We start from the raw sequence: 16290 nt of genomic DNA, 5'->3' as shown, positions 1-16290 counted from the left end.
AGATATAGACAAAAAGGAGAAAATTACCTTTTTTCCCCAGTGATTTATAATGAAGCAACCTTTTCTTCCCTAATTTTCCCCAGGAAATAGCTAAAAATGAAAGATTACCATTTGCTAATTTATCATCTTTGGTGATTCAGGTGCTTAGAAATTATACACACAGTTTGTAATTCAGTTTTCAGTATCATTTGAGGTGTAATCTCTTTTGCATTATACATTAATTTAAGCAATGACTTCCTTTTTGAATGAGATACACAGGGATCCGAACGGTCTTTGGCAGCATCTCTGGAAGTTTATTGCCAAAATACCATTTTTGTTTATTTAAGAGGAAAAGGCTTTTTTTGCATGAAAGGCAGATTTTTCTCACAGTGAGAATTGTTACAAATTGCCATTGATTGCAAAATTATGTTTTAGAATCTCCTTTTCTGGCTACCTTCAAAAATAGACTAAACTCTCAACTTACTTTCTAGGGGATTATGCCTTCCAAAAACTTGTACTTCATATGCTGGCTGTACAAACATTTTTGGCAATGCTAGCGTAAAGTGGTAGAAAGGATAAGCACTCTAGAAGCTTGTATATTCTCCTGCTTAGTGTGTCCTTGAGTATGTTGTTTTACCTCCTTGAGCCTGTTCACTCATTTGAAAAATGGTAATAAAATATCCCCCCATAGAGTCTTTGTGAGGAATTGAATGAGATAGTGTGTGTAAAAGCTGTAGCTGCTTGCTATGGGCTAATGTGATTAAGACAGGGTTTGTGAAACTTAGGCAGCCTGTGAATCTCAGGTAGGATTGAAATAATCAATTCTTCACTCCAGTGGAGGCTGAGCTTTGGCAAATGTTTAATCCCAGGTTGCTCTGACCCTGCCACCCAGCCTGTCTCTATCTAGATGGCCACCCCGTTCCAGTCACCCTTGTGTTCTTACAAGGGGAAAATCATTGTTGTAAGCCAAATATTCTAGAGTGGAACAGTCTAAATTAACTAAAGGAAAGAAAAGAAGCATGTAATTAATAGTGATTCATTTTCCCACCCAACTTTTACGGGTAGTGATTCCCCCAATAAATACGCTTCTTTATGCTGATTGATTCCCATTACAATACACTGCATTTCTTGTTGAGTTTCCCACATTGTCTTACCAGTAGAACAGCCAGGGTAAAGACACAGAGTTAGAGAACCAACTCCTCACCTTTCTCTGACACTGCGAGTGGCAGACCCCTCCCCAGTCCAGCCCCCCGGCTCCACTCTGGTCATTTCTTTTCTGCCCTCCTTCTCTATTTAAGCACTGAGACTCTCCTTCCAGTGGTGACATCTTTTCCACCTCTTTGTTCCTTAGCCAGTATTACACTCATGATTTGCAAAGACACATCTCTGATCTACTGCTGCTCAAGGGCTGTGGGCAGCAAATCCGTAACCAGCATCTCTCATGCAACCCTGAGACGGGGGGCCTGTGGGCCGGACTGCCGTATCTCCCAGTGTTGAGGTCTGGCAATCTGGGAGGACTAGAAAACTCTATATAAGTAAGAAGTGTAAAAGTAAAGTTGGGTGCTAACAGTTTTTTATCATTATTTTTACTGAACAATCCCTAAACTTAGCATTTCCAACTGTTAAAACAGTGGAATAATCGAGTCTCTGTTTTATTCCAATAATAGCATTTTTACAAGCTCTTTCCGCTACACTAAAGCCCTACTCTACCTAAGGAGACAGCCTTCAAAGAAGGGTGGAAAGTACTGTTGGGTAAGGGCTATGTTATAACAATACTGCTTCTTTTCATAAATTTTATCAACATTATCAATGTTAGCAACATTTTATCAACAAGAAATGATCAGTAACATCTTCAAGAAAACTGACAGATACATATAAAAAGATAACTCTTCTAGGAATTTGTCACGAATTATAGTTTGCAATTCCAAAATTGTTCTGGTGGTAGATGGTAATAGCAAATCCTCAAGAAACTGTAAAAATATTTTAAAATGCTTTTGTAATCAGTGTATAATTTGTTCCTTAGCCAACATTATACCCATTGTTTGCAAAGGCACATCTCTTAAAAGGACTGTGATCAGCATGTAATTCATTTGCTTGTTCATTTATGTATTCACTTATTCAGCAATTATTTGGACACCCACTATGTGCCAGACATTATAGATGATGCTGAAGAGTGATCAGCAAAATGGTACCTGCCTTCACAGAGTTTACAGAATATGGAGAAGAAAGGCAATAAAATAACAACTATGTCCATATTAAGTGTTTGTAAACACGTAAGTGCTCTAAGAAAGATCTTATTATTGTTGCATATCCTTGAAGGCCCACCAAAGCATTTTAAAATATTTTTACAGTTTCTTGAGGATTTGCTATTACCATCCACCAGCAGAATAGCCCAAAATTGAATTCAGTAGACTGAGGCATTTAATAAATAGAGTCACCTATTTTCTATTTTATTCCCTCCCTAGCAGGCCTATAGATTTATTTCCCCCATGTCCAAGCCCTCCCAAGCCATGATATCCCTGGCTGCCCTGAGAATAGGTGCCCAAGACGAATCCCATTGTGGGTCCCAGCTTGGAGGTGCACAGTGACGGGTCTGCCCATGGCTCCCTTTTGTCCACCTGTCCTCACAAAGAGCACAGTTTAACTGCAGGCAAGACAAATGGGGGATCCCTGACTACCAGCTCCTGTGCCCGCCCATCTGGGGCAAAAGTTTCTACAACATTGAAAGAGAAAGGAACATAGTTGGGGACCTTCCCAAGGCTCACAAATTATCCTTTTCCCAACTGAGAAGAAAAAGTATGGAATTTCATAGTGCTTCACCTGGAAGAGCTGGTGTGTACTTGAAGTCTTTCGTGTGTTTGAAGCCTGTCCTTGATTCCTTTGAGTCTACAATGGCCTGGAAGCTGGAAGCTTAGCAGTTACTCATACACACATTTGTACTGCCCTGAAGCTCTGCCATGACAGTGAGATCAGTTGCTATGGAAAGTGCCTAGGTTTTTGTCTTCTCCTTTACTTTCAATGTGTTAAGTCATTACATTGGGTTAGAAACACTGAACCATTGTAATTATAGGAAGAAAAACTTGGTTCAGAATATTCTTTTTCCTTATTAACTTGAAGAGGTCAAAATTACATATGCCAGATCGTTTAGCTCCCTAAAACATATTTCTTATGTGTCAAACTGAGCTTTCAACGTGAACTTGGGAACCAAAACCTGATATTTGAGAATTTAGTGCTTATGAAGCTCCAGCCCTAATGATAACAAGGGTCCCAGCAGCCCAGAATTAATAAAGCCAGGAAGAGGAACATGGCCGTTCATCTCTGTAAGCAACGATTAAGCCATAAAACTTAGACATCCAGTTAGCCTCTTCTTTGTATTTAAAATATTGTTTCTACTCTAAAGTGTAAATGTAAAGTTAAGAGGATACTGAAAAGAGTTATAAGGATACCACTAAATATAAATGTCTGTATCTTCCCAATGCTAATAATATTTCTCAGTTCCATGGATAGGATGGCAGCTTTAGAGCCAGGCAGACCTGCATTCAGATCCCTGCTCTGCTGTTTTCTTGCTGTGCAGCCTTGAGCTAGTCACTTAACCTCTCTGAGCCTCATTTTTCCCATTGTAATGTAAATGTGGAAGATAATGTAGAATAGTTTTAAGATTCAGTTTAATATAAATAAAATATCCCTGCACACAATAGGAATGTAATAATTGCTGGTTGTTGTGGTAATTGTAGCTGTTATTACTAAAGGAAGAAGGTGACTGTAAAGAAGGGAGAAGCAAGAATGTTACCAGAGTGGAAGGAACCAAACAAGATTATGTGCTCAGAGATTTGGATGCATCATGATTAGTTTCATCTATTTGAAATAAGATGTTTGAGTTATTTCCAGTCTTTTTTCAAATCTGGGCATAGAGTCTCCACATCTGTGGTTACTGTCCATCATTTTCATTGAACTCATTAAGAACAATATTCTTTCTAAGTTGCTTGTTTTTCCTTCAGTGTGGTGTTTACTAACCTTCCTGTCTTGGTGCTAACATTTCTTATCATTCATTGCTTCTTCTTTGAGCTTGAGATGCTTTTATTGATAATTCCCAGGGAGCTGAAAAAGGACCTGCTGCATTTTTTTTTGTCTCTTTAACCAAACCAAAAGATAAGCCCAGACCCTGTACATTTATTCTGGAATAAGGTTTCTCCCAGTAGTTTGATGTTATATCTTCCTCATTTTGATTCCCCCCACACACATACCTTTCTAGGACTTAGTTTAATTTCTAGCATCCCAGAGGGGACCCTTGCAAAATAATCCATCTCTCCAGATCTAAACAAATGTTCTGGTCTTTTTATTTTTTCATGGAGCTTGTGTTCAAATGAGAGTCCTCTTCTAATAGCTTTCCAGTATGATAACCACACATCCCAAGAGAGCTATCGACTTCTGTGAGCTAAAATAAAAGAAAGAAAGGAAAAAAGAGAGAGACAGAGAGAGCTTTCCAAAGAATGTGATTAATACCACCTCCCTAAGCAAGCAATTAGATATCCTGTATCTGACACATAGGACTGAAAAATATTAATCTGTCAGCCATGCTCCCCGTTTGTGAAAGACACTGTATTGCTTCAGCTGTTTTTGCTTTAAAGTAGGGAATCGTATCACTGTTTATTCTAATTAGGAAAGACCTGGATGCTTTGTGGGCCAGAATCCTAGCATAAGATGAGATATCCTGTAGCTTTTCTCTTTCTTTTTTCTCCTTTCCAGGCCTTCCAGATTTTCTAGGGAACATTTCATATTCTCATCCCAACTCCAAAAACTAATCTAGGGTTTAGCACCTAGTCCCTGTTTCTTTCCCTGTGCACCCTCAGTGTTTAATCCACTTTGCAAGCTCAGTAATAGAAAAGAAAAGAAGTAAGGCTATCTTTTAAAAAATCTGAAGCTCAAGTCCACCCATTTAACCTAGATAAACAGCCACTGGGACAGTGCTGTGGCTTGGAAACATTAAGAGACTTAGACCACGTGACTCTTCTGACCCTGATGCTTCTCTAATTGCTGTGATGGAGCTGGAGTAAGAGGTGGTCCTCTCGATTGTCCATGCAGCTTCCTTTAGTATAATGAGTAGTCCAAGCCTTGCCCTTGCCCAGCTGTCTAACTGTTGTATGACATGTCATTCTGTCTTCATGAAATCAGGGCATTGTTCCTATTGGATACTTCTTCTTCTTTTTCAGTTTGAGTGTTTTCCTCAGCCTGGTACTCTTAAACCATTAAAGAAGCATTGCCTCACATCCCCCCTTTAAAAAAAGAAAGATGTCATTTCCATAAACACATTTTACTTGAAGTAAATGCTTTTGTAGTGTAAGTTGGTGTTTTTCAAAGTTTGATTTTTGGACTGTCTAGATTTGAACTGCCTAGATCTCTGGTCTTGAGCCCAGGATTTTGCATTTTAGCAAGTTTCCAATTGGTAGCTGTGCCCATTAAGGTATAGGAATCACTAAGTTGCCGGGAAACTCCAAGTGTGTCTCTGAATGGGAAGAGCTACTTAATTCTTTAACTCTTTTTCTCTCTTACCCAATGACAGTATCTTAATTTTTTTTGCAGCACTTTGCGTTTATAATTTTGTTAGAATAAATTGTCTGTTTCTGAACCTATATTAGAAAATCAACAGAATTTTACCTGTTACACAGAGAGGATGAAAATAAAAGAGAGGGAATAAGTGGCTTGGGATACGATCCTGCTAGAATCACAAGTTGAGACACTGCTATCCCCTGTTCTGTGTCAACAGAATTGGGCAGAGGGTGATCATGATGGTAAATGCAAGGATCCTTTGCTGGTTGAATGAGAAGGTGGGTGGTACCGCCATTGCCTCTTCTATTCCAGTACCATCCTTCACACAGCCTCAGACCATCAGTCCTACCACACATCTTTGTCCAAGTTGCAAGAAGCCCAGAGAGCACCTCTTTGTCACCTGTTCCTCTACTTTGCCATTGTCTCCCGCAGATCCGCAACTCGGGGCCTGCTGACAGCACAGTCCAATTCATCTTCTATCAGCCCATCATCCACCGATGGAGGGAGACGGATTTCTTCCCTTGCTCAGCAACCTGTGGAGGAGGTAATGGTGTTTGCTTGGCGCAGGAGCTATTGGCCTCTCCCAGGGAAAACTCAGCTGTTGTAAGAGTAGAGTCACTTGGGCAGGGAAGACAGGTAGTCCAGTGATGGGTCACATCCTTTCTTCTGGATGGGGCCAGATCCTGAAGCCTTCCTGTGAGGCAGATGCCTCCAATAATGTAGACACCCCATGAACATATTCTGTCTGTAGAATCCCAGCAGACGAAATGGTGTTAACTCCTTTCGTTGTTTCAAGGGAGGCCAGGACAAGGAATATCACAGCCTGGCAACAGCTTACTCTTAAGGTGATTCTGTTCATTTGAGAACAAACTACTCACCTGGTGGAATTAACTTATTTATCATGATTCGAGTAAAGCATGTCAGGCCTACTACATAACATGATGTGTCCAAAAAGAAGCAGAGATTAATTTAATTCAAGGAAGTAGTTTGTTACCAGAAAAAAAAAAGTCCCAGCACCATAGACAGGCTTAGCTATTTTGGGGCTCTGTCCCGTCATCCTTGTGGTAAAAGGAATGCCACTTGTGTTATTTACACGTTAAAACACATCTCTCCTGAAGAGTTACTGCGTGAATTCCTGTCTCTGCTCCATCATGTCTGTAACATGAACATTTTGTGTTACTGGAAAAGGTCACCCTCCACCTATTTTTCTTTGATAATTACTGAAATGGTTATATAGTAATTTCTTTGAGTTATTTTATAATCATTTAGCCATATTCCTATAGAAGATATTCAGTTCATTTAAACTTCTGTATTATAATGTAATGAATAACTTCATATCTAAATGTTTTTCTCCTTTCAAATCATTTCCTTGGAATAAATTCACAAGAGTGATTTGAGAATTTTTGTGGCTATTAGCATATATTACCAAAATTCTTTCCAGAAGGGTAACAAGGTCTATGAATATTTAAGTTCTGTTGCCAGCTGAGTCAGTATTTGTGGACTATCATTTTTTAAAGTTTTGGTAATTCAATGAATATAAAGCTGTATGTATAGTCATTTAAAAATGAGCACATCAGATAAATTCTAGCTCCCACTTCGTGGAAGCCTGTTAATTGGCTTGCTTTAAGTAGCTAGTCCACATAGATACCGCTAGATTATTTTGACAAGAGAAAAGAAGGATAGTGCCTCAAAATGGAGACAAATGATTACCCATTAATTTTTGTAAAACAGTAACAACATACGATATAATTCATCTTCAGCTGTGTTACCTGTGTCTACATAATGTGAATAGATTGATGAGAGTGAGGTTGTATACAGCAATGTTAGATTGTAGCTTAAAAACAGTGAAAAAATACCATCAAGTGCTTTCACTTGGTTTTACATGACAATTCAACATTGTAAGCATTTCAGTAAAATCGTGTTTCCAGTTGCTTTGTCTGTGCTGAACAGAAAATTAGTTTGTTTAAAAATAAAGTGCCAATTACCTTGATATTTATGGGAATATGTTATTTTGATACACCTGTTGATGACTAGCACAGGAAGCAGTTTCAAAGAAAGAAATCTAAGGAAATAATTTTTTGCTTCTTTTCTTCTTAAATGAAAACCATGTTTTGTAAGAAGGAACAATTCAATAATACGCCTGCTGTGCCAGTTTCACGTAGACCTGCCGTTGGGCTGTGATTTCAGCAAGCTTAGTAACAGCTTGCTGTATAAGAAGGCAGTTCATGTTAGATTCATATATAAGCCTACCTCATTAGGGCTTTCTTTGCCTCCTGTCTAAGTGAAAAAGTAGAACCATCAGTGGTTTTCAAATGTTTTGAGTTATCAAACCCTTTCCTCAGGGAAATCTTACTAGGAAGGCAGATAAAAAAAAATACTGGTCAGATGAAGATCTGAAGGATCTGGAAACCAACCTTCCTCCCCGTCCGTGGACCACAGTTTGAAAATTCCTAAAGAAGTCATCTCTAAATTCCTTTCTATGTTTCTGTTCCAGGTTCAGCTAGTTGACTATTTTGCTAAGTGCAAAGAACTCCTACTCCAAATACCTTGTGAAACTTTAAGAAAAAACACTCTCTGACCATTGTGGTCATGTGTTCCATTTTTATTCGAAGTTTTCATCTCACACACTTGAGAAGAGCTTCACAGCCACATTTTTAAGCTGACAAATTACAATTTATAAAAATCGTAACCTGACATTTACAGCTTACTTACTGCTTATGCCTGTGTTTTACTCCATGATACATTCTGTCCTTGAGTAGAAATTACTTTCTGGAAAAATTATAAAATAATGAGCTTGTTAGCAAATTCTCTGCTTTAGGTATGATGTAATTGAAAAACAACAGTATCTTTACTTCTAAAATCTTATTTTGCTTTTTGATTTTCTTATAAGACAAAAAGTTAAATGCAACATGTGTTCTTATCCATTACTTTTCATGCTTTTCATCTTTATAGTAAAACTGTTAAAAAGTCTTTTTTTAGGTCTTTAAAGAACAATTAATTTTTGTGGACAGTCTGAGAACACAGCCTCAAGCCAGGAAATCTGGTTTATAAGCGTCCTTCTGATTTCTTGAAATCTTCCCCAAGAATTTTAACCATTCTAAATCTGACTTTCTAACACGCATTTAGCAATAACAATATTCAACCACTGCCCAGGGAGGATATATTTTGGGGTTGATTAGGGTTAGAATGATATAAAAAGCCTTATTTAAAAAATACGCTATATACATTTCTTTTTCACCCCAAGAATCTAAGTTCTCATCACCACCCCACTAGAAATCCACAAAACGAGAGAGGCCGGTAGGAGAAGTGAAACATATTATAATGAGTAGAATTAAATATTACTCAGCAACACTATTAAAGAAAAAAAGAGGATTCTCTTAACAGTGAAGATTTGGTCATGGAAACCAAAAAATACTGGCTAGAGACTTAGAGAAATAATGAAAGATTTTAAAGCAAAAATTGAACAGTAAGAAGTATTTTTTTAAGTTGTGCAGGGAAGCTTGGGATTCATGATGGTTATTGCTGGGGTCTTAGTCATCCATTTACTCAGCTTAACCCATTCAGGTTGAATTTAGGCACCAAAAAAAAACCAAAAAACAGTTTTCCTAGGCAGCTGGCAGGACCCAAATCTGTGTTATATTTCATGGTCCCCCATTGACAAGGAGGGCAGTATTGATTTTTTTTTTTAATTTAGAAGTTTTTTCTACCTGATGCCCCAGGTATAAGAAAGATAATTTTGCACCCTTGTATAAGATGATTGGTAAACAAATATTATCTATTTTTGATGCAGAATTCTGTGTTAGACTTTTAGATTATACAAACCAAATTAATAAGAATGGTCCTTAGAACAGAGTCTTACAGTCTAGCTATATTGTTATGTAGTTCGAGCCCTATAATTATTAAAATCTGTGTGGAAAAACACAGTATTTGAGGTCTACAAAAATTAACGAGCCTTCTATTTATCTGACTTTTGTCCTGAAAATGACTGGAGCATTGGGGAAAAATGTCCATGAATATGACATGGCCAAAAAACCTAAGGGAATATATGACATTGATCTGTGCATTTAAACTTGACTGAACGGTTTGATACTGCAGGTTACCAGCTGACATCGGCTGAGTGTTACGATCTTCGGAGCAATCGCGTGGTTGCTGACCAATACTGTCACTATTACCCTGAGAACATCAAACCCAAGCCCAAACTGCAGGAGTGCAACTTGGATCCCTGTCCAGCCAGGTCAGTCAAATTTACCAGTTTGTTTAGCATACACATAAACCAGGTTCAAATAAGCTTCTTAAGTTAAAATTTTTTAATTAAAAGTAAAGTGGAATTTACAATAAATAAGTGCTGCTGCCCAGTGTCCATCCCTGTCCTGTGTTATTAGAACCCACGCCCCTGTTCTGTCCGCTGTTCGACGCCATCGCAGGGTCTGTGAATTTCCCGTTTGTGAAGCTACAAGGTGAAACACTCTGTAGAGTCATCTTCTCTTCTGATCTCTTTTCATTCTGGTTACTTGTTCTGACCTTAACAAATGGGATGGCACGATGTTGTCAGGATTCTTCCCAGTTACCTCTGTCACCGGATTGGTGAGAGAATCAGAGCAGACCGTATTCCAGGGTCACGATGGACCCCTTTTAGTCTGTGCTGGTCTGTGATGACTCCCTGGAATCCAAACCAGTCTTAAAATAATTCTTCCGCATTTAAATAAACTCAGCCTTCGCTGAAGAGAAAGCAGGACTTACTTCTAACAGTCAGATTTTTTAAAAAGTTCTTTTTAATTAAGAGCTTTAAAGAGATATTTGACACTTTCACATATGTTTGCTTTGGGGAAGCCATAATTAGCCCTCAGTTATTTGCAGGATCAAGACTCAGACTGATGAATGAAACATCTCATGATGAGTAGTCACAGAAGTACAGGTCAGGAATCCTTCCATGGGTGGAGCAGTTGCCTTTTTCATTGCAACACTTCCTGGTAACTCTCTTGGTTAACTTAGCTTACTCATCCTCAACACATGAGAGAGGATATGTGAAAATTCTTCTGCAAAACTAAACACAAAGACCAGAAAATGGAGAATCCTTTCCAAGTGCCTTGGATTTCTGAGAAATACTTCAAGGTTATTTTTTAAAATCATAGTTTACTTAATTATATATTCATAAAACAAAACTTTGAATAGTTAAACTACTACATGAATAATGTGGATGAAAATCATTCTATCTTGAATTGTAGGCAGTGTGATTTTTAAGTTTTGTTTTCTGCTGTTTACTTTTTAAAAGTTCTTTTCTTATGTTCTTTTTACCTCATGTTCATAAATTCTAAAGTCTACACGTGATGTGAAATTGCTGTTACTTACTCATAGAAACTCTATTACCTAGGTAATAAAAGTGAACTTAGAATAACAGGTTTTCATTAAAGAAACAGATGAATAGATATTTTATAAATATATAATTTAGGTAAAGTTTAATTTAGCTTCATATTACACCAGAAAAGTTTGTATTTAGGATTGGATACAGTATAAAAACTAAATGAGGTGTTAAATTTAGCTTGGACTTCTTTACTTTGAAAATATTAAGGCATGGGATATTTTTAGCCAAGATAATTCTAGCTCATGCAATTCAACCCTATTTTAAAATTATTCTGCTTATTATATATCTTTATTCATATTCATACCACGAAGACCAGTGCATGAAAAGCATAATTACCCAATTCAAACAGGTTGACTCAGCCATAAAGAGACTTTGAAGGTCTTATACACACTTCCATGAAAATTCATGTGTGTATTTCTAGGAGAAAATAGGGATTCACTTCCCACAACCGCATAAAGCTTTTTCCCCCCTTGGAAAAAAAATTCAGTGAAGAGATGGACATGAAAAACAGTTGTGAGATAAAGGCATTTGGTTAACAATTTTATGAAAATGTTTATAGTTGGAAAAAATTTACTCATTTTTTTTCTGGCTTCTGATTTTTACCTATATTTTCTGTTGGAGTGATATTTTGACCTGTTATTATTCAAAAGCAAAAGGCCATTCTACATTGAAAGAAGTTTGTGAAATTTATGCTTTTTCTATGTCTGTGTTATTTTAAAACATCTAATACAGCACATGTATAAATGTCAGGACAGATGGTGATTGAAAAAAGGAGAAAAGGAGAAAAAAGTTAGAAGCAAATGTCAGGAAGCTGCTTTTTTATTACAGAGATAGTTAAACAAAGCTGTCAAAATTAAGACTTATCAGTAGGAGAGGTTTAAGAGGAAGTTGCTTTAGGAAATGTAGATATGCTAATCTGAGGTTAAGATACTTGAGGATTGCTGTAAAATTCAGTGAACTGATTTGCATACCTGGAATCAAAGCAACCTTCCTGAATTCCAAGAGAAATCATGAAGTGGTGGTCTGAAAAAAGGAGATAATAGATCTGCCCTCCCATCAGCCAAAGTAGAGTCAAACGCGCAAGGAATTGTTTTCTTACTCCAGATTGAACTGTCTAATAGTAAAATCAAGGGTGACACAATGACATTAAACCAACACCTTTGTGTCCAAAATTTGAAGCCCCAAAATGTAAAACACAAGATGTTTTTAGAACAGATAAAGTCACACATTTTGGAATTTCAGAAGAAATTTATTTTATCTAGCCATTGAGATAGTTCTTCACTTTTCCTGTAGTAGACTAGGATTTCTGGCCTATTACATGAAAGCAAAATCCCATTCAGATAGACAAGTTTATTCCTTGTCGAGACTGGGAAGTACCATGGACAGCAAAAAGGGCACTAAAAAGTCTGTAACCTGGCTTTATTGCTTTACCCTTCTGGGCCTTATTTTTCCTACCCACACGTGGAGGTGAGAGAGTTATTTGTTGGATTAAATTAGTGGTTTTCAAACTGTGTCTATAGAACCCGTTGTTCCACAGAGTTGCTTCATTAACTTTCATTTTATGTATTTTGAAGTATCTTTAAACAGTAACTCACAACAAGTATATTCAAACATAAACTAATTTTAACTTGTTCAAACTAAGCTAAATGGTAAAAGTTGTTGTAACAACTAACAAAGGGAATACTTTTTGCCCTCATTGTTAAAGTTCTTGAACACATCTGTTTAATTGAAAAAATAAGTATTCTAAGATTGCAAGGTGAGATACAAAAACCATTACCATTAGCATCTACTTCTTTGTGGTAAGAATTTTCTCATTACTACCTATCTAAAACCAAAACAAACCAGAAACAAACTGGATGTGATAACCATTAGCCATAATCCTTGCTATCCAATGTTTCTGTTAAGCAAAATAGCCTCACTGTTCTCAGTAATTTGCTTTATAATAAGTAGGTACTATATATTTGAACTAATAAATGCTGTCACTTCCTCCTTTCACTTACCAACAACATCCACTGGTTTTGATGGTTGTGGATTGATTTATCTAGTGGTTTCTAGGCTAACGAGGTTGCTGACATCTATTCCAAAATAATCTTTATGTTTTTATGTCTTTTTTCTGATTCTTAATGCTAACTCAGAAATGTGGGTAAGTTCAAAGGCTATAATGAAAATAAAATTCACTAATAATCTCCAGTGCCCACAGGTAATCACTGTTAATGCTTTTGCTCTCTCTTTCCAGTTTTGTCTATAGCTCATAACATAGAGAAATCATTCTGTATATAATAGACAGTTGGAATTCAGTGACTTAGCATTCTTGGTTTCCCCCACTCTAAAGCAAGCTTGATTGCCCAGGACATGTAGTAACAAGTAAAAACTTGACATTTTGCTGAGATAGGAATTTGGGTTCCTTTCATTACAGGACCAACATTTGAGCCTACCTGGCTGCATTGTCATTGATGCAGTCATTTTTATGAAATGATAAAATACTTTGTTTCCTAGCCCAGAGCCATCTCAAAAAGGAAGCCAAAATGATGCTTATAATGGGAGGAAAGAAGAAGAGAAATTAAAAATTTAATGACTTTTAGCTAAAATTAAGAATATTTCTCACTTGGGCTCTCCTGAAAGTCCAGAGGCACACCCCTCCTAGATGCCAGAGATCTAGGCATGTTTCAGTTGTTTTCTGCTTCACCCGTTTAACACCCTTTTGCATATAGCTAAGACACTTGGAATCTAATGGAATATAAAGCCTCCTTGTGCCTGCCATGCTATAATCATAGCCTCTGTTTTGCACAAGGGGAAAGTATTTGTTTTAACACAGTGCCTGCTGATTTGTGCAATGGTTTGTGTCATTGTTGCCTCTGGATGAAGGGTAAGATCTATCATGTGGTCAGAAAGTCTCCAAATGTATGCCTGTGGTTCAGCAACAACAAGGCAGAGTTTTAGTTCAGTTAATGAGCACCTTATGTTTTCAGAGTGTCTTTAAATGCAAAATATGCTCCATTTGGCCTTGGATATCAGTCTAGGAGACTGGTGAGACTGTTAAGGCTGCCTGGGGGAGATTGTGCAAGACGTTGTTTGTGAGACAGTCAGAGAACCACCTTTTCAGATTTTTTTTCTTTTTTTTTGGCACAGACCTTTTCTTTTCCCTCCAAGGCAGTAATGAAGGGGGCTTAAATTGGCAAGGGTTAGACACGTGAAAAAAGCTCTCACTCATCGCACTGTCGTGGTCACGATCATTAGCAAGCAAATCTGTTTTTAGCTGAAACCGCACCCAGATTCCCCCTTCCCTGAAGGAATACAGAGTAACAGCCCTAAGCAAATGCCCAAATGTGTATGCCCTAAGCAGCAGTTCTTGGTGACTTCAAGTGACCTCTTTCTGTCCAGCTCCATTTAATTTAACAGCAACTTGCGTAAGCCATCCCTGGCTATGGACCAAATAGTGAACAAAATCTCAGAACTGAATCCTAATGCAACTTTAGAGGAAGAGTCTGCATCATTAGAGGCAGTGTGTGCAGTGAGCATGTAAAACCCGACCGCACTAACTTTCCACACTGACTTGGTGAGCGACTAGACCAATGGCGATGCAGTGATTATCCCTGTACTCTGGTGGTTAGGAGGAGAGCTTTGGAGCAACACAGCCTGGCCTGGGATCCTGGCTGTGCCACTTACCGGTTTGAGTAGCCTTTGGCAAATTACTTGTTCCCACTAAGCCTCAGTTTTTTCATCCTCTGAAGTAAGGCTGTTAACTACTTACCTCATAGAGTTGTCATGAGGAATACATGGTGTCGTAGGCTTAAAGAACTTAGCAGAGTGCCTGGCATGTGATAAGCATTCAGTAAATGCTAGTTGCTGCAGCTACGGTGACTAAGAGCACGGTCATGCTAATGTTGACGTGGCCTCAGAGAAACTCCTAAACTCTTCAGAAACCCGCTTCCTTCTCCATGGAAGGAGATGGAACTCTAGCATTCTACGTGGGTCTGGAAAAGTAGTTCTCTATTTGTTGTTATAACAGTAGGAGACACAGATTCCTAGGAAATAGCTTCACAGAAGTAAATCACATTTATCAGATTTTTAAGACATCATCGCCATGAGAAATGATAAGAAATAAGAAATGAGAACTCCTGAAATCCCAATGTGTAAATCTCTAATAATCCCCACATTACCAGCTATGAGCCATTGCCACTGAGTCCGCATGGGTTTTGTGCCATGTCTCATCTCCAGAAAAGGAGAACTCAGTACCAGGGGACTAGAAAGTGTTTAACTCAATTAGCAGTTACAGTATAATGAAATGTTTCCCTGTTCAAAAGCTTTTTGTTTTATTATGATAGCTCAGTGACGTAGAAAAGTAACAACTTTCTTCTTTTTGATCAACTTCATTTAAATACACCACTTCGAGCAGCTCCTGAGTAAGCAATAAAAAATGCCATCCAGAAATCCCATTTGCACTTTTATGCATTTATGATGAGATAAAGCAGAGTTCTGGTGCTTTTTAGAGGGTGTAGCCATACTCTTCCCAAGATTGCAGACCCACCTCACATGCTCAGACACTCAGCTGTAACTCAGTTATTAGGGCAGTTTAGTTCTTCTACCAAGCCAGCTCATCACTAACAATAATGATCACTTCTTATATTTTAAACTTTTTGAAAGTATAACTATTTATGCAGTTCTTTTAATTGACATATGAGTTAATAGAACAGGTATTATCATCATCCTCATTTTTAACTTCAGTCTATCAGCTTGACATTACTAGCTAAATAACTTTTGTACTTAACTTCTCCAGGCCTTAATTTTGCCATCTGTAAAATAACTGCAGTACTGCAGTCAGAGAGTACCTAGGAGAAGTACATGAGATGATGCATGTAAAGTTCTTAGCAAAATGCCAAGCCCTCATCGAAAGTCAGCTGTCATTATTGAAAACTAAACCTGAAAAGTGACTTACCTAATATTACTTCTATTTAAAGTTTCTACAGTGCTTTCACATCTATCATCTCAGTTCGGTTTTACCTTCTCTAAGAAATGAGGAAGACAGAGATTATCATCTGTATTTACACGTTAAAACAAACTGAAGCCCAAAGAGGTTATGGGACCTGCTCCAAGCTAGGGTGGCATAGAAAGCTGAGTCATGAAGTCGTGAACCTGAGTGCTTCCAGTTCCAGAGTATCTCCTATATTACATAAGTCAGGTCACTGATCCCTAAGCCATCATATCCCATGGGTACCCTTGTTCTGCATGATGCCTTCATCAACCCCTGAGATCTGGTTTAAACCCACCATAGACCCCCACAGCCAGCACAGAACTGCCAGCCGTAGTATCAATGCAGTTTGGTGCCCTGGGTCTTTGAGTTGACCATATACCCAAGTTAAGCCAAGCCTCTTTCATATAAGCATAAATACTGATGTTTGCTC

At 37.9% G+C, this 16290-nt stretch overlaps 1 protein-coding gene across 4 annotated transcripts in view; it reads left to right on the top strand.

Moving 5' to 3' along the window:
* Positions 1-16290, top strand: part of ADAMTSL1 (ADAMTS like 1) — an 827290-nt gene that overhangs the window by 595975 nt on the left and 215025 nt on the right. For all 4 annotated transcript variants that reach the window (XM_072959360.1, XM_072959358.1, XM_072959359.1 and 1 more), the window contains 2 exons: positions 5959-6070; positions 9622-9760. In XM_072959360.1, coding sequence (XP_072815461.1) covers positions 5959-6070; positions 9622-9760 — 251 coding nt within the window. The remainder of the gene's footprint in view (positions 1-5958; positions 6071-9621; positions 9761-16290) is intronic.

The sequence above is a fragment of the Vicugna pacos genome, chromosome 4 (genome assembly GCF_048564905.1).
Source record: "Vicugna pacos chromosome 4, VicPac4, whole genome shotgun sequence".
NCBI lineage: Eukaryota > Metazoa > Chordata > Mammalia > Artiodactyla > Camelidae > Vicugna > Vicugna pacos.
This window is presented reverse-complemented; position numbering and strand designations above follow the sequence as displayed.